Here is a 17,210-nt window from a genome sequence, read left to right on the forward strand (position 1 = left end):
GTACGTGACAATGACATGACAAAGCAGATCTCATGATCGCCTCAATGTTGTTTGCAATCTAACAATTGGATCTCTTTCTAGAGGGTGTGGATCGGGCCATTTTAGCTTCATTCTATGAATATGCAGAGCCGTACGTTCCTGAGAGCGTCATTGAACATTACCGATCTATGCGCAAACTCAGTGATTTGCGCTTTCCCGGTGAATGGTTCCCCGAAGCACGACAAATGCAGAGGTATAAAACAATGGAAGGATTGGATGAGCTTGGGAGACCTCGAAATCTCATAACAGTATTCTGCGTCCTTTAGAAAAATCATTCTTCATGTTGGACCGACAAATAGCGGCAAAACGTATCGTGCGTTGAAACGTCTGGAAGAAGCCGAATCTGGCATTTATTGCGGTCCCTTGCGTTTGTTGGCTCACGAAGTGTTCGAAAAAATGAACGCCAAAGGCATCACTTGCAATTTATTAACCGGCGAAGAAAAACGGGTGATGGATGAAGCTTGCCTGATGACAAGTTCGACGGTGGAAATGGCTAATCTTGGTCGACGTATGGAAGTGGCGGTCATTGACGAGATCCAGATGATAGGCGATCCGCTTCGCGGCTGGGCATGGACCCAAGCATTACTAGGTTTAAAGGCCAAAGAAATCCATCTGTGCGGCGAACCTGCCGCTGTGCCTCTGATCAAATCCATTTGCGAGTCTCTCAACGAGGAAGTCGTTGTCAACGAGTACGAGCGCTTGACTCCCGTCACTATCAACGAAGCATCATTAAATCGCAATTGGACGAAAATCCGTAAAGGCGATTGCGTGGTTGCATTTTCTCGCAGTCAAATTTTTGAGATCAAAACGAAAATTGAAAAGGAAACAGGACTGAAATGTGCCGTCGCGTATGGCGCTCTTCCTCCAGGTAACGATGAAACGTATTTGTATCGAAAGATCAAAATGATCGCTGATATGTGAACACAGAGACGCGAGCGATGCAAGCCAGGTCTTTCAATGACCCGGAAAGCGATGTGAATGTGCTTGTCGCTTCTGATGCTGTAGGAATGGGTCTCAACTTGTAAGTGTGGAGAAAATGAGAGATTTTCGACGGATATAGTGATGATGATGATACTCATTAAATCATGACAGAAATATTAAACGTATCATTTTCTCGACTGTCAAGAAATTCGATGGACATGCCAATCGCTATATGAGTATACCTCAACTGAAGCAAATCGCTGGTCGAGCAGGTCGCTTTGGTACAACTTATGCCAACGGTCAAGTTACCACGTAAGGAGTTTGCATACAGAGACTTTTTGGGTCATGAGATGGATTTAACATGCATAAAATAGCATGTATCCACAAGATTTAAACTATGTCAAGATGGCCATGAAGGCACCGATCCATTATCTAAAGGTACGTTTTCTTAATTTTTATAACGGAAAGAAAAAGGAGTAGCGAATAACGGAAAATAAACAGTTGGCTGGGTTACAACCTACGGTGGACATGTTGGAATTTTTTGCTGTTCAGATGCCTCAAGAATCCTTCCCCAATCTGTTGGTAAGTTTCTGTGGTTTTCTTTCCCATGGACCGATGATGCAAAGGTTTCAAACACAGACCACTGAATTGAGTTTGCAGCAAAAATTTGAAGAAATGGCATCAGTCGAAAGTTCTTATTTCCTCTGTAATTTCGGGGATCAGAAGGTAAGTGGTGGATCGAGGTTTCATTCCCCCTTTTTTAGGACGGGTATTGAATCCATGCAATTAGAAAATTGCCGAAGCCATCAATCACGTTGATCTGAATTTGCGGGACCGGTACATTATTTCCACAGCCCCAGTGAGCACTCGGAACGAACAATTATTGGATACTGTGGCCCGCTTTGCAGAGATGCACAGCCACAGCGATACATGCACGCTGGATACCGTCGTTACGTTGCCTAAACAACCTCCACGCGAGCCGAAATCTTTACAAGAATTAGAACTGGCTCATAAAACCATTATGCTGTACATGTGGCTAGCGTAAGTTCCATTTTTTTTTCTGGCAATTAGCGTCATATGGTTTGTGATTGATTTGGAAACATGTTATTCTTTCCATAGATTGCGATTCCCCGAGACTTTTGTGACGGAACAAGACCAAGCGCTGCAAATCAAGGAAAAATGTGAATCGCTCATTGACAGTTCCTTGCGTAGTTTTGTCAAATCGGGCAAGAAGAAAACTCCACGTCCTAAATTGCATCACTCCCATTTAGACTCTTACCATCATCATCAACCATCCAAGGGAATTAAGGTCCAAAAATAAAAAACCAAAAAAAAAAAAGATTGAATGTTTCATTAGAAACATAAATGACATCGTGTATAATGATGATGGACAGTTTGTTTGCTTTTACCCTAAAAGAGTCAACATTGACCCATTTATGCTCTTATTACGTTTGTTTTTCTTTATACAGTTAACGCATGGACATAGATCAGATGATTTTTTCTTGAATGTTTTTTTTGTCGGTTTAGTTGATTGTCAGGGGACGAGCAACGACCAAGTGTGAGTTAACCGAGCGTCATGCGGAGCCCGAAAAAAGGTTCGACAAAAGTTCCGAGACGATCCTTACATCGTCATGACGTATTGAATCACAAATTATATTTTTTTCCACTCAGTTTCAAATCATATTGAAAAAAAAAAGTATATAAGGTATGTTGATCGACATTTCCCCAAGTTTTTCATTACTCTGACAAGTTCTACAACTATCTATTTAATATGGGGTCGATCATGTCATGCTTGAGCGGCCTTGTCACCTCGGTGGCATCGCTGATCAGTGGCATTGTTAGTGCTATTGCAGGTAAAGTGTCCCTGAACAGGTCAACCGGAAACTAGATGCAGTGTGAGCTTACCAACTAACTTCTCTCTCTCTCTCATCAGGTCTTTTGAATTCTCTTGTTTCCGCCGTTGTATCGTGTATTACCGGTATCTTCAGAGCCATCGGTCGCCTATGTCCGTGCTGCTAACGGAGGCCATGAGCTGGGACAAAAAGCTGTGTAACGACATGCAGCTCATGGCCATTCCCTTACCAAATGGTGTCGTAATTGTCAATTATTTGCAAGATATCTCTATGTACAAAATAATAATTCTTTTATTTAATGTCTTTCATTATTTTTTAATGTCTTCATACCGGATTCATTAAGAACTTTCCACAATGTCGAGCTGCAATTGAATTTGAAATTACATTTTACGCTCATTGAACGATTCAGTGGGTCGTTGTTTTTGAAACCTGGTGCAGAGTGATTTTCACATCTCAAAGGTCGCGTGTGATTGGTCCAAATATCTCAAGTTCTTGGAACATGAATTTGTTCATCCTTGGATGGGGAAAGCAACAGTGGTGCATATCATGTAACTTTCTGACAAGTTAGCTGGGGAGATTCTAACTGAAGGATTTAGAGTACGACGATCTTATGAACACGGATGAGTTTGGATCCATGCATCTTGTTACCGACGAGGCCACATTCGTTGTCGAAGCAAATATCGATTAACCGGTAGAAAATTTGTGGAAACTCTCGTGATCCTGCCATGGGTGGAAAATGAGTTCTTGAGAGTGACAAGCGGCCTTGCATATCTCATTCGTCCATGACATCTTAACGAAGGAACGTTATTCATTCTCATGAGCTTGGTTATTTGATCTGCTGGGCATCTCTCTATAGGATAATGTTGACATAGTGTATAGGCTCATAAACGATAATAGCGCCTTACGTTAACAGGCTCCTTTTTTCGCAGGATATCATGTATTTTTTCATTAAAAAGGACATTCACTCAACAAATTTAACTTGTGCGTGGATTCACCAGATCCAATATCCGTTCATTGTTGACCAAAAGGGTTTTATCTCTCTTGCTCAAATTTTGTCTTGGATTCGCCCGTGACAATATTCGCGAGGCACTGTTCCACTTCCTTCTCTATCTATTTCCCATCGGGAAACATTTAGAAACGCCATTGCGATAATGTCGCTTATCGATGGGTTACCGCTTTGGTTAAGCGGTAGCTGAAAAATACACGGGTTTGTTGTGTTGATCCATTGTTTAGTGTTCGAGCAAAGATGGTGCAGTATAAGAAGGATGTGTTAAGCAGGTATTTGTGCTCTGCTCACCGTAGTGCATTTTCCCAAAATTAATGATAAGAGCGGCCGTGCTCATAAACCCCAAGAAAGATGTTAAAGTTACATGGTACCCCATCACTGTTGTCTTCTCAATGTCACTGATGTTACCAATTTGGTCACGATTTTTTTTATGATGTTTACTACTTATTCTGTCTGCTTTATTGTATGCTTGCCATTTTATTTGCCTAAATGGGAAATGATTTAGGAGAAGAGATGAAGAGGGAAGAATGTAGAGATATAGGTTACTGTTTTTTGTTTTTAGTGTTTTTCAATATACGGTGGTAAACCAATTTGAGGCTGGCGTCGTTGCTGTATTCCTTGAAAAAGCCGTTGTTACGTCCTTCTTGTCAGGAAGTATTCCAATTCATTCGTCCGTTATCAGACTCTTTAAATGCATTGACGAAACTGAGGATGGAATCGTCGGATTCGCTGAAATCTGCGCGCTTCCGTGGCTTCACAGTGACAATACCAGCTGGTGCCTCCGTTGGTGATTAAGGCTTCACTTTCTTCCATCTGCATATTCGCGTTTCCTGCGTTCGCTGTATAAGCACCCGGCTTCAGCGTATTGGGAGGCTTCGGTGGATTCCGTGCGAATGGTATTTGCGATTTTCGCAGACTGGTACTAAGTGGCTTCACAGATCGTCGTCAGAGCAGCCAGTTGACTTTCATCCGCCTTCATATGTCTGTCGTGGATTTCCTTGGCGAGACGGTATAAGTGTTGGATGCGTGCCTCTTCCATAAGGGTTTATACGTGCTTCCAACAAGCAAAGTCGTAGTTTATCAAAACAATATGTCGCAGGTCAATCAATTAAAGTCGCTAGCCATCAAAATAAGTCTACTTTTTGAATAAGTCGTATTCTATAAACCATGTCGCTTGCTGAGCGTTTGCCTCGACGAACACTTGGACACTCTAAAATTCTACTCGAGAAAAATCATTGGCCAGCGTACACAACATCATTTGCCGCGCGTCCCATTTTTTTTCTCTCCCCTTCCTGCTTTACTTGCTGCGCCTGCGTAGACTTCTTTCGTTCAACAATTCCGAAGAAAGCTCGGGACGGATCTCTGCCACTAGTCGAAGCAAGAAGGAAGACTTCTTTGAATTACAAAGATGGCGTTACTGCCAGCACGCGAATTGCTTCGACGTTCTCTGGGAGTCCTTTCAGGGCTGGTGTGACTCGAACGATGCGGAGGCCATCTTAGCGTTATGGAGAGCGAGTCTTATCCAAAGCAGCTCAGCTAGTCCACGATAATCGATTTTTGGAGTCTACCAAGTATTGGCCCCGAAATTTTAAGCCATTACCAACAGTGACGCTTGATATTCGTGAATATCTTCGGTGCATCCTCACTGATGTTTACAGCCAGTGTCAACCAAGTGCGAAAGAACTTTCTGGGTGGATCGAGTTGTGACCATTTTTCAAGCATTAGGGTTTCAATGGTGTGAAGCACCCACTAAAAAACATGCTGGATCTACGATCAACCCAACAATGTGAAAAACCCGGTGTCTCCAACAAATTCCATGATGGACTCGGTTATGACAACAACAACCGCAATAAGTCATAAGGGAAGGCTCAAGGCGATGCATTGACAAGAAAAACGTTCAGCATTAAGACGACGATCATTCACGCTTCCCTCGAACTCCTCGATTTGCACATCCGACGCCATTTGTCTGCGTCACTTCCAAGCCTCTGTTTGATCCAATCTTTCTCTATGCAATGCGTGTGGACAAGCATTACCTTGTCCACAACGTCTTTGGATTCCGAAGACCGGACGCATACATCCATACACACGTACGATCTGCCGACATACCATTGAATTACAATAGCCGAGCATCGTGGACCGCCTTTTTCGAGCTCCTGGCGTATCTTGTTACCTGTCTGAAAGAACAGAGGCTGTTACTTGGAAACCGTCACCCAAGAAAGTACTGGCCTTCTTCCCGTCGGTGATGATGATCTTGGCATGAATATCTTGCCAGGAATTATTCAACCAATATTCCAAGCTAGGATCACAAAGGACACAGCCAAATAAACATAATGAATAAATGGTTTTAATTTATCAATACATAAACGTTCCGTCGTCGACTATAGGCAGGTATAGATCGTAGAACTAACGACTCATGTCTTTATTATTTCCTCTCCCAATCTTTTTTTTTTTTTTTCACCAAATCTCAACATAGTTTATATCGTTTCTATTAAGATCAATCATTCTTATCTCTTCAAACACCGCGACGTTGCTTCATTAGATCTCAAAGGATATCCGGAATACCTTACCGCAGACGTAGTTTGCATGATTCCAAGTTTGCAGCTGCTGTTTACTTTATAAAGCTTCGTTTGCTTGTAGCTTCTCCCTGACCTGCTGCAGCGTACTTTATGATTCATGAAAAAAGCGAATAAATATCGAAGTGATCTCGGGTGCGCAACTTATGAAAGTTAATTTAGTGCGCCGGAGGGCATTTAAGCAAGAGTGTTATAGGATGTTTGGAATCTCGGTTAAATACTATGCGTGCTTACTCATCAGTGAACTGTTACGATGCGAGATGAACTTCTCGAACCTGTCGGATTAACCAACAGAGGCGACTTGCGATATGAGCCCTCTGCTGATATGCTGTGTCATTACGCGCACTGCGACTATGCACTGAGAAACATGAGACGACGACCTGGGGTTCACAAAATAGTTCGTGATCCTTGAAAGAAGCAAACTTTGTTTCCCGCGTAACCTGTAGTTTTTCTAGAATTGGCCCATGCGGTGTAACGTCTGCGAACCAGGTTAACCAATAGAAAAAGTTGCCAATTTGGGCAATGACAGCCAGTGGCAGAGCGACATGAGTGTTTCTGAAATGAAAAAAAAAAAAAAGCTTTGCGTTGTCATTTCCCTCAAACATGCAGAATATAGATTATGTTAACACGAATTAAGATATTGCCGCTGTAACCTGAGTACAAAATCGTTTTACATTGCGATGACCTTGATATGCTCATTGGGCGTTGGGTTCATTTTGGAACGTAAGCTAAAAATATTGCCACAAAAAACATCGAATGCTTTTTGCGCTCATATAACCATAAACTTTTGCAATGCCAATGAGTCGATAAAAAAGTTAGGTATCATGTGATATAGATATAAGGTAACAAGTAGAGAATCCCTTGTCGGCCAAATCGCTGTGAACGCTTAATATAATGAGATCACCGTCAGTCGTGAGTTCAGATGAAGTGAACGAGACATCGAGAATATCGATTAAGCGGGTCCTCTTTATGCGAGCACGCAACATGGGACATGAAACTGGGGTGGTGAGGGTGGCATCTCAGTTGATCTGCAGCGCTGTTTCACGTTCCACACAGTATCTGCGTGATGCGCAGCGTGGCAACAGATGTTAATTCAGGGGAAGGAGCGTGAAGTTCTGGATCCAACGAATCCTCGAGGTGTATGGTTCTGTAGGTAGGACCATATGTACTCGCGTACCCATATTTTCCTTTCTTGGTCAAAGCAACAAAAGCGGCAATACAACCGCGAAACGTAAACGTTGTTTCATATATCGCATAGCACGACAACAACATGAGTTGATGACCGTCATGTTCCGAAATGCGAGTAAAAAATTTGAAAGAATCGATTGGTCAATCCATGTGATTCATGGTCTGCAGCGAAAACAGCCACGGGTATGTCGTCGGAACAGGGGATTTCAAATGTTATCGTTGAGAAAAAAAATAAACACAATAAAAAAAAGAAGAACAAAAAAGGAGCATACAGAAAGATATCGAAAGATAGCATTTGTAATATCGATGAATTTTTTTTTCGTACCGATATTCGGTTCCCGGTGTAACTTGAACTATCCAACTACAACAAGAGTGCACGACGATCCGGTGGAACAATGCAAGGAATACGAAGGCCGCTAAAATAGCCGACCACATGGGATATGAATGATTAACGCGGGAAAGCACGTTCAGCCAAGTTGCGATAGTTTTACATGTGTCAGAGAGAGTCACCATCACATTGGCAACAGTAATCATGATGTCTTGTCGGCATCATATGAAATGAACGGGTTTTTCGTTGCGCTTTCCCCCCGCTAAAATGAAAAAAATGCACCGAATACAGCAAAGTTTACTTGGCACCATCACAATGTCGGTAGTGCAGTTTGTGCAGCATAACTTGTTGCACAACGCTTACCATTGGTACGTTCCAGGCCTTGTGAAGTTCCATAGTTGGCATTTTGGGTCGGCGCCCAAGCTGTCAGTTTGACTCTGTTGACCCGAGTTGAACTATTTAATTTTTTTTTTTCTTGCTCCAGCGCCCCGAAAAAAAAACCTAGTATCCCGTCCTGTGTGGCAACAATGGGCAAGGAAGTAATACTGCATGTTGAATATCGATGAATTGAGAAAGCAAGGAGGTTACCGTTGGCAAAACTTGGTGCATCCATGCATAATTCACTAGTCGTTTCCCAAGGGAAAATGATCGTCGGTTTGAATTTTTCCCGTTTTAGCGGACGTTGAAACTGTGCCAAAAATAAAAAAAAAAAAGAAGAAAATTTTTCTGCTCAGAGTTTTTCCTTATACGTCTAAATCACCCCATGGTCCGCCATTGATTTATAAGGCAGAAATCGATTCTTTATCCTTCTTTCTCCACAATTGAAAACTTTCTGTTGTCTGCATTTTCCAGAATCCTCTCATCCATCATCTATCCCCACCAATGGACCGAATTCGCACACCCAAAGTGAAGATCCATTTGGAAAATGACAATGTTGTCATGTACGGCACTCCCAACGAGTCGGCGGGTTGTGTTCTGCGCGGTGTGCTGAATGTTACTCTAAACGAACCCAGCAAAATCAAATCGATCTCTCTTACCTTTACTGGAACAGTTGTATTTGCCTGGACAGAATGTACGTGGTTGGATAAATTCATATTTTCTATATTGGATAAAGTAGACTCATTGCATGTTTTCGGGATTTTTTTCCCTTTTCCTTTCCTTTCTTTTATAGGCTTGAGCAATGGTCAAGAACGATTGTGTAGCGAAGAGCGCAAGGTCATTGATCACACATGGGCCTTTTTACCTCGCAAGGACAAAATTCATCAACTAGGCCCCGGTAACTACACGTACGAGTTTGAACTTGCTTTACCTGGTGACCTCCCTGAATCAACACACATGGCCGATGTTTACTCGGTCCAATACGGATTCCGAGCTGTTGTGGAACGACCTACTTTTATGCCTAATCACACGGCTCGTCGTGCCATTCATCTCTCTCGCCAAGTGCTTCCTTTCTCTGCCGAATTCATGGAACCGGCTTCAGTCTTTAATCAATGGTCCGATAAACTGAACTACGAAATTACACTCCCTACAAAAATGTACAGCCACGGAGAAGAAATTCCTGTCAATATTCGCATCACGCCTCAAGTGGCTGGACTTCGCCTTCGACACGTAACATGCGTATTTAAAGAATACATGATTTGTCATGCCAACCAGTCCAACAGTCGACCTCGTGCTCACGGCCGTATTCTCTACAACATACGCGACGATAAATTCGGAAAACAAAACGCGAGTGGCGATGATTCGTTCCTTGTCTGGTCCAAAACACTTACGGTTCCGGTGCCCAAGTCGATTGAGGATGTGCAATGCGATGTACAAAACGACATTGTGCGGATTCGCCACAAACTGAATTTCACTTTATGCGTTGAAAATGCTCAAGGGCAAACATCCGAATTGCGCGCTTCCATGCCTGTCACTATTTGCGCTCCTACAACTACCGGATTACCTTCATACGAAGAAGTATGGCAATCGCTGCCTTATGATCCTGCTCTTATGCTTCAATTACTATTCGGTCAACAACAGGACAATCGACAGCTCTTGGCGGCTTCCTGTGCTATGGGAGACGAGCCCTGGGCGTCGGAACGACTTCCAACCTATGATGAACACTTGTGCGTAACGTAAATGGCACCTTTGTATCAGTTCTTCCCACATCCATACCCTCTCATTTCCATCCTATCATCCATATCTTTCATCGCTTCATTATTCCATTCATACATACACACTACTAGCATTATACTTGCGTTTAGCAGCTTTACTACGCTAATTTAATACACCAATTTTTTATGCTCTCACGTTGCTGTGCATTTACTTTTTTAAGAATTTCCAGAGGTCGCGACCGTTGGGGGTGTACACACGATGTGAGTCACATGGAAGAGGTCTGTGCTCGGAGTGAAATTGGTCCTGTTATGGTTACTGTGGTTTGTTGGGGACACTTGATGTGAAACGGTCGTACACAGTGCAGGCCGATTGTGCTTTGTATAGAACCTCCGGTAAACTTAAAGACCGACATGGTCATGCGCTATTTCTACTTCCGCCAGGAGCGTGCAAAACGGTTTGAACACTTTCTCTTCCCTTTTACTATCTCCCTTGTATGCCATCCACTTCCGCTTGTCCTATGGACTAAAGCCATAGTTAACTTTTATAGCAAACTCTTTGGAAACAAGATCCAAGCTCTCGTATGAAATGACAACCATGCTGTTGGGCAGGTTACGTATAAAAAAATTGAGCACTCACAGACGCAAAAAACGACGGTCATTCGATAACATCATACTAATCTTCGGGCTCACAGACTATTTTATACTTCATTGAAATATGCTATCATTCATTTGAAAGCATCATCAGCATTGTCTAGTTGAGTGCTGCCTCGATTCTTGGATCTACTGTGGCTGCAATATCACTTCATGCATTGTTTACACATACCTGCCGCATAACAGCTACAATTGAAAGCTCATAAAGTTCAATCATGCATCCCTGGTGTTATCTGATAAGAATGTTGGATGCAGCTTTAGATGTCTCTAAGCAGAATACTGATGGATAGGAGCTAAACGCAGTTTGGCATCTGAATCGCGTTTCCTTTGTTGAGGGTTGACGAGACCTGAATAATTGTCCAGAATTAACGTATTTCGCCCAATGTTCCTCAATCATGAATTATGTGAAAATTTGCTGCGATGCGGTTTGCTTTTTTGACTATCAATGAAACGCCTCAATATCCCTTCCGAATGACATAATTTGAGATTCTTGACTTTGATTGGATAAGAATTTCTTGGAAAGAAGTTGCAAACTCAGTGCATGAACTAATTTTTTGGGTGTCTTTCCTCGTTTGGACCGTTATCTCTTTCACGGCCATGGAGTCCATCGATTACTACGAAGTGCTCGAAATCACTGCAGAAGCTACAGAAACCGATATAAAAAAAGCATATCGCAAGCTAGCTCTGAAATATCATCCAGATAAAAACCCTTCGCCCGAAGCAGCCGAAAAGGTATTTATCAAAAAAGCAGCAGTAAAACTTTGATCAGTATGTAGAATTTAACGCAATCGTATAGTTCAAACAAATAAGGTACTTTACTGCAAAGACGAGCTAACCATCATGAGAGCCATTGTGGAAATGCTAATTCGTTATACTGTTACTTCACAGCCATGCTTATGAGATTTTATCGGATCGTAAGTACAACAAGTTGATTTCCCTACAAGCTTGGTGATGATGCTGACGAGCTGTCATTTAGCTCAAAAGCGACACATATACGATACACAAGGCAGCGCTTCGACTGCTAACGACGATTACTATGGCTATCATGATCCATTTGCTGGATTTAGAGTATGTGGATAAAAGAAGCACTCAAAAAAGTTTTACTCACTTTCTAACGGCCCTTATCACTTGGTTTCTTTTTCAACCATAGTTCCACTCACCAGAAGACATCTTCTCACAATTTTTCGGCGGACGCAATCCGTTAGGTATGTTAAGTTTATATCTATCTTTATCAGGCGTACCTGCTCACTATATATCTTATCTAAAGATGATATGTTCTTCGGGGGCGGTTTCGGCGGTGGAAGTATGTTTGCCCATGATCCATTCTTCAACCAAGGTTGGATGGGAGGCCGCTCAGGTTTCGGTGGACGGGACCCGTTTTCTTCTATGGGATTTCCACCGATGATGGGTGATATGTTTGGCGGATCATCTTTTATGTCTTCCTCTTCGTTTGGCGGACCTGGAATGAGTTCTCGAAGTGTCTCCACCACAACACGCATAGTCAACGGTCGACCGGAAACAGTCACCGTGACCAAGATCCAAGATCCACACACGGTAGTTTGATGAGACACTGAACTGCAGAGAGGAAGAAGGATGTAACTGATATTTGTTGAATGTAGGGCACGAAAGTAATTGAAGATTATGGCAACGGAAATCAACGTGTTACTGTGAATGGAGTAGAGCAAACACCGATGTTGCAAGATGGTCAAAGTTCAAGTCGGCAACCGGCCATCGCCAACTCACAATATCCCTCCCGATCATTATCATCCAGGCAACCCCAGTCACCCCGTTACCAACAAAACCCATACACCTTTTTTGGGCAATAAATCGTACGAATATTGATCCCTTCCCTAAATTATCAAACGCCGTCTATACATGAATTTATCATTAAATCGTACCTCTCCAGTTGCTTTTCATAATGCTAAAATTGACTGTATTTGTCACGCAAAACAGAAACGGCTTTGGCCTGAACTGAGACAAAGGACTTTTGTCATGGCATTTTCTTGTCGCATTCATAGATAGTCTTTGCCTCATGTCGGGAATGCAAAGAAATACGCCACCAAATAAACACATTTGGGGGTTATCTCATAAACATTCTTTCACTGTCACTTAAAAAGCATTGGCACATGACACTACGTTCAGAAACATTGTCCATAGCTTCATCGTAAATGGCCGCTCATAGGTTATTTATCGCTTGTCTCACATCAATTCAGTGAAATCCAAGCCACTGTATATTGTCAGACTTCGCTCGCACACAAAGATTTGGAACTTCCCTTTTTTCGGGTTTTTCAGCGTCAGCATGCGAGTCATCAAATCACTGTCAGAAGTATTGGCACAACAGCAGTACGATACTATTGCCATTGATATTTACGGCGTCATTCATAATGGCGAGAAACCCTATCCATATACCAAAGAAGCGTTGCGGTCACTGGTAACGATTGGTGAACAAGTTATCCTACTGTCGAATTCCACCCGATTGAGTCATGTCCTCAGCGAGCATTTAAGCGACGGATTCGACATTCCTTCCGACTCGTATAAAGCCATTTTATCCAGCGGTGAATTAACTCGTCTTTATTTGGAGGACTGTGCGGAGTATCTCCGGACGGGCGATATCGTGCAGGAACATTGTGAAGGCACAATGCAAGGAAATAAGCTCATAGGGCCGTTGAGTTTTGCACAACATTATTTAAAGACAGGTCGCTTTGTGTTGCTCGGTAGCACTGATTGGCACGCTCCATTATATTCAAATGTCATGCCTACTATTCAACCGTCGAACGAGGCCAGTCTGGAGGAGGTTGATTTTATCCTGTTGGGATCGGTCACTACGATGGATTTCCCTTTGTTTGAAGGGAAAACGGTCGATCCATACAGCGAGAAGAGTGTGATTGCTTACTTTACACCATTTTTGGAAGCCTGTTTACGCCGTCAGTTGCCTTTACTATGTGCGAATCCCGATGTGTGGGCCCCGTATGGCTTCAATGCAGACGGCAGCCAGAAACTGTTGATTTGTCCTGGATACATTGGTGAAATGTACGAAAACATGGGCGGCCAAGTTCTTTATTTTGGCAAGCCCTGTGCCAGTATTTACGACTTTCTACTCCGCATGAACGTCTCGGACGAAAAAATGCATAATGCCAGTGACCGTCGAGTCTTGTGCATCGGAGACAACGTGGCTACCGATGTGCTAGGCGCTACCTCAGCAGGCTTGGATGTTGCCATGGTTATAGGAGGAGTTCACAGCGAAGAATTGAATCAACAAGAAGAAGAGGAATTGAAGCAACAAGTGCGAGCATTATGTCAAAAGTTCAACAGCAAGGAGCCTACTTACCTCATTCCGTTACTGAAATACTAGATCCGCCAAATAAACTTTTTTAGACGGGCAGACATGGATTTTTTGACTTATTTTGTGTTCATGTGAGAAGAAAAAACGCAGTCTTTGATCCGCATTGGGAAGATGTTTTTGTGTTACAAAAAGGCAAGAACGGGAAAACTGGATGGGCCTGCATCGGGGAACGTGGTTTGATCCGATATATTTTTTCGCATTTCCAACAATAAGTCTCTTTCGGCTTTCCTTTTTTTTACCTCTCTCTTTGAATTCGTATACTTCTCTTTTTTTTCGGCAATCCCAATATAATACAAGTCCTCGGAAATATGAACAATCAATGGATGTATCCTGAACCAAAACTACGCACACGAACACTCCATGCGAAACATGCCTACGTACGGAAATGGTGCGGTTGTATGTCACTTCGAGGTGGAGGTGTCCTTGCTTGTTTCATCTGGCTTGTAAGTGTTCATCAATCAACGTCCTTTTGAGGATCATATTGAAAACATCGATAATGGCTAATGTTCTTCGGCCGATACTCAATAGGGTTTAAACTTGTACGGAACAGTGATGTCGTTTCAATCCCGAAGCCGTGAGTGAACCGTTGCAGAAAAATACTAATCGGCTTCCGTCTAACGTTCCGTACCTACCCTTAGCAATTTATTCTTATTTGAACCGCAATGCATTGATGATCCAAGGCACGATCTGCTTAATATTCTGCCTCGTTGCTTTGTTCTCGCTCTTCGCTCTATTTGTGGTAGGTTGTTGTCAGCCAGGAATTTTTTCTGTCGCCATGATATGTAATAGCGTATTTTTCTCTGTAGAATAAACCAGTTATCCTACGACTAGGTCATCGAATGACATGGCTCATTGTACTGGTGTTCTTGGTGGACTTTTTCGTGAATATCATTGTCTTTGGTGTGCAAAGTCAACCATTCGATGATTGGTGTGTTGGAAAGTCTCGTGATGTGGTGGATGAACAAGTATCGACAACTCTGTTCAATGGCACCCAGTTCCATTTGTCATTCACTCCGAGCCAAGCGGGTTCCGATCTCTACAACTGTCATAAATTGTGGCAGGACGAGCTTAAATTTGCTGTCGTTGTCATCATCATGATCGCAATATGTTACGTAAGTGATCATTGGCTGGCTGCAGAAATAATTTATACAACTTCGATTAACCACCTACATCAGATTTACTGGGCACTATGTTTATGGTCCTACACCCAGAAGCAAATCGTTGTACTGCAAGAACAGCTTCAAGCGCACACTGCCGCTGCAGCTGGAATGGCTCCCGGGGTGATGATGAACTTAAGGCCTGGTACCACGGCAGCGGATCGCAATGGGGAATCAGAAAATTACCCTGTGGAAGATGATCAAAAGAGTTTGGCACAATGGACAAGAGAATTATTTTCCAGAACACGGACCGCTTTCTCTCGATCCAAAGGTGTCGAACCCCACACCGAAAAACCATCTTCATCCTCATTGGCATAATATAGATACTCTCGCTGTTTCCGCTTTTACTATTCTTATCCTCTCTTGTTATTTCTCTCCATGAAATGTCGCCATGACAATTAGCTCACTTTATCGTGATCGTGAATCATAACAAATGATTTTTTTTCCTCGGTTTCCATTGACTCTTTTTTTTTTTACTTATTTGGGTAATGGTCCAATTTTTTCCCTTGTTTCTTCTATTCTTTCTTTTCTCTCGTTCCTAGCCTCCCTTTGCTCTAATGGCTATTGAACGCAACGGATTAAAGTATGCTTGGTAAGCAACGCAGTATAAGTTACAATATCATCGAATGTATAGACACTGAATGAAAATGATGATAGTGCTGCCTGTATACGAGGTCACCGTGTAAAAAGTTGTCAGCACCATGATCGAGAATTGGTGCCACTTTCAAAACGAGGGAGACAAGTCAGTCAATGTCATCACTGTCGAGATTTACGAGCAGTCAACGGCACTCATGTGAAATGTACTTGCGCCATTGCCAGTGGTAAGTTGCTGTTGCTCAGTCGTCGTTCCCTCAATGCCGATCATGTCTCATTGTATGCAAAATTCTTTTATTCAGCGCCTAATCCGATCAACGGATGTTCTTGTTCCATTGTCCACTACTGCAATTGTGTTGCAACTCATTTGCGTGATACACAGATTAGTCGACCGAAACTTTCACACAATTCGAAGGCGAGAAGTGTTCCTAAAAGTCCATCGTCCGATCAAGGGGAACAGTCAGATCTTTTGACATTTCTCACCAGAGACATCGATGACTTACTTTCTCCTCAGACCATTCCCTTAAGCGCTCCCCCATGTCAGTCACCGTCATTCTCTTCGGCATGACATTTACCACTTGTTCCACCAACGAGCTGTGTGTTCTGAACGACTATAATCTATGTATTCCCGACGACAACGCTTCGACATATAGTTGCTGACATTCCCCCTTTACCATCAGAATCCGTTGTCTCTAAAGAAATTCAGTAAGCTTAATCCAACCATTGGCGGTTCCGTAACATTTCCACATCATCAGTTGCTATGTGATAATGCCAAGAGCGGATACGTGTTAATGCTACTTCGAATAAAAAGATCTTTGAAGCTCGTAACTAACTATAAATAGGGCTTCCTATTGATCACATTTTGTATCAGTTGTTTAACGGTTTTTGTGAGATATCGATTTTTATTGATCCACGTCGGATGTGAATCGCTTAATAGACACTTCTTATGCGACAGAATTACGTATGCGTCTTTAAGCAAAAAACTATCTATCTAAGCACTCCTTTCAGTCGCCGGATGGTGGTATTGCTTATGGGCTTATGCGCCCCGGATGGCGCAGTAATCTGCAGTAAGAAGAAAGGACCGGGCCATTTCTGTCCAAAAAAGGAAACCTATCGAACTTATCCTACAGAATTCGAACGATGATTGGCTAATGAGGGAGGGAAAATTGTAACCGTGATCACCGAAACGTTAATTGCGGGACCTGAACTTGGCAAAGATGTATGACAATGATAAAACCTGGAGTATTGAGGGCTTTGTGCTTAGCTGCGTTGAAGACGAAGGAACTCCTCAAAGGGGAAATAGAATAGATTTTCCTTTCAACAATTCGACGTTTCAACCATGATATCGCTGATAGTTATTGCACTGTATTTCTTGGCTAAATCCTCTTTACGCAATTGGTTTCAGGCGCATGGATGACGTTTGGAGAAGCCAAGCGAACTCGCGTCGATCCGGCAAGTAAAGGA

The 17,210-nt window shown here is 42.7% G+C and overlaps 8 protein-coding genes across 8 annotated transcripts; all 8 read left to right on the forward strand.

Moving 5' to 3' along the window:
- Nucleotides 1–167: 167 nt before the first annotated feature.
- BYT42DRAFT_488013 (P-loop containing nucleoside triphosphate hydrolase protein) lies at nt 168–2,005 on the forward strand (the record flags this gene model as incomplete). Its single annotated transcript, XM_051563846.1, has 8 exons — nt 168–232; nt 306–907; nt 967–1,060; nt 1,132–1,272; nt 1,335–1,398; nt 1,462–1,542; nt 1,621–1,686; nt 1,751–2,005. 8 exons carry the CDS (start codon nt 168–170, stop codon nt 2,003–2,005), a joined length of 1,368 nt encoding a protein of 455 aa, XP_051428842.1.
- A 738-nt stretch (nt 2,006–2,743) lies between these two features.
- Nucleotides 2,744–3,501, forward strand: BYT42DRAFT_610034 (uncharacterized protein; the record flags this gene model as incomplete). The annotated part of the gene is made up of 2 exons (XM_051571346.1): nt 2,744–2,813; nt 3,410–3,501. 2 exons carry the CDS (start codon nt 2,744–2,746, stop codon nt 3,499–3,501), a joined length of 162 nt encoding a protein of 53 aa, XP_051428843.1.
- A 1,947-nt stretch (nt 3,502–5,448) lies between these two features.
- Nucleotides 5,449–6,135, forward strand: BYT42DRAFT_620873 (uncharacterized protein). The gene has a single exon (XM_051572365.1). The coding sequence runs from the start codon at nt 5,832–5,834 to the stop codon at nt 6,060–6,062; it is 231 nt and encodes a 76-aa protein (XP_051428844.1). The 5' UTR covers nt 5,449–5,831; the 3' UTR covers nt 6,063–6,135.
- A 2,503-nt stretch (nt 6,136–8,638) lies between these two features.
- Nucleotides 8,639–10,278, forward strand: BYT42DRAFT_554183 (uncharacterized protein). Its single transcript, XM_051566559.1, has 2 exons — nt 8,639–8,980; nt 9,080–10,278. Exons 1-2 carry the CDS (start codon nt 8,791–8,793, stop codon nt 10,024–10,026), a joined length of 1,137 nt encoding a protein of 378 aa, XP_051428845.1. The 5' UTR covers nt 8,639–8,790; the 3' UTR covers nt 10,027–10,278.
- Nucleotides 10,279–10,959: 681 nt separating this feature from the next.
- BYT42DRAFT_40177 (DnaJ domain-containing protein) lies at nt 10,960–12,509 on the forward strand. The gene is made up of 7 exons (XM_051563404.1): nt 10,960–11,384; nt 11,449–11,462; nt 11,541–11,566; nt 11,629–11,720; nt 11,803–11,857; nt 11,920–12,206; nt 12,272–12,509. Exons 1-7 carry the CDS (start codon nt 11,250–11,252, stop codon nt 12,476–12,478), a joined length of 816 nt encoding a protein of 271 aa, XP_051428846.1. The 5' UTR covers nt 10,960–11,249; the 3' UTR covers nt 12,479–12,509.
- A 237-nt stretch (nt 12,510–12,746) lies between these two features.
- Nucleotides 12,747–14,038, forward strand: BYT42DRAFT_554189 (HAD-like domain-containing protein). Its single transcript, XM_051566560.1, has one exon. The coding sequence runs from the start codon at nt 12,952–12,954 to the stop codon at nt 14,002–14,004; it is 1,053 nt and encodes a 350-aa protein (XP_051428847.1). The 5' UTR covers nt 12,747–12,951; the 3' UTR covers nt 14,005–14,038.
- A 127-nt stretch (nt 14,039–14,165) lies between these two features.
- BYT42DRAFT_554191 (uncharacterized protein) lies at nt 14,166–15,831 on the forward strand. Its single transcript, XM_051566561.1, has 5 exons — nt 14,166–14,438; nt 14,524–14,569; nt 14,634–14,734; nt 14,802–15,107; nt 15,171–15,831. Exons 1-5 carry the CDS (start codon nt 14,304–14,306, stop codon nt 15,468–15,470), a joined length of 888 nt encoding a protein of 295 aa, XP_051428848.1. The 5' UTR covers nt 14,166–14,303; the 3' UTR covers nt 15,471–15,831.
- On the forward strand, nt 15,591–16,640 carry BYT42DRAFT_40473 (copper fist DNA binding domain-containing protein). Its single transcript, XM_051563412.1, has 3 exons — nt 15,591–15,744; nt 15,810–15,973; nt 16,049–16,640. Exons 1-3 carry the CDS (start codon nt 15,710–15,712, stop codon nt 16,312–16,314), a joined length of 465 nt encoding a protein of 154 aa, XP_051428849.1. The 5' UTR covers nt 15,591–15,709; the 3' UTR covers nt 16,315–16,640.
- Nucleotides 16,641–17,210: the final 570 nt, after the last annotated feature.

The sequence above is a fragment of the Radiomyces spectabilis genome, assembly GCF_025331425.1.
Source record: "Radiomyces spectabilis strain NRRL 2753 chromosome Unknown BYT42scaffold_1, whole genome shotgun sequence".
NCBI lineage: Eukaryota > Fungi > Mucoromycota > Mucoromycetes > Mucorales > Radiomycetaceae > Radiomyces > Radiomyces spectabilis.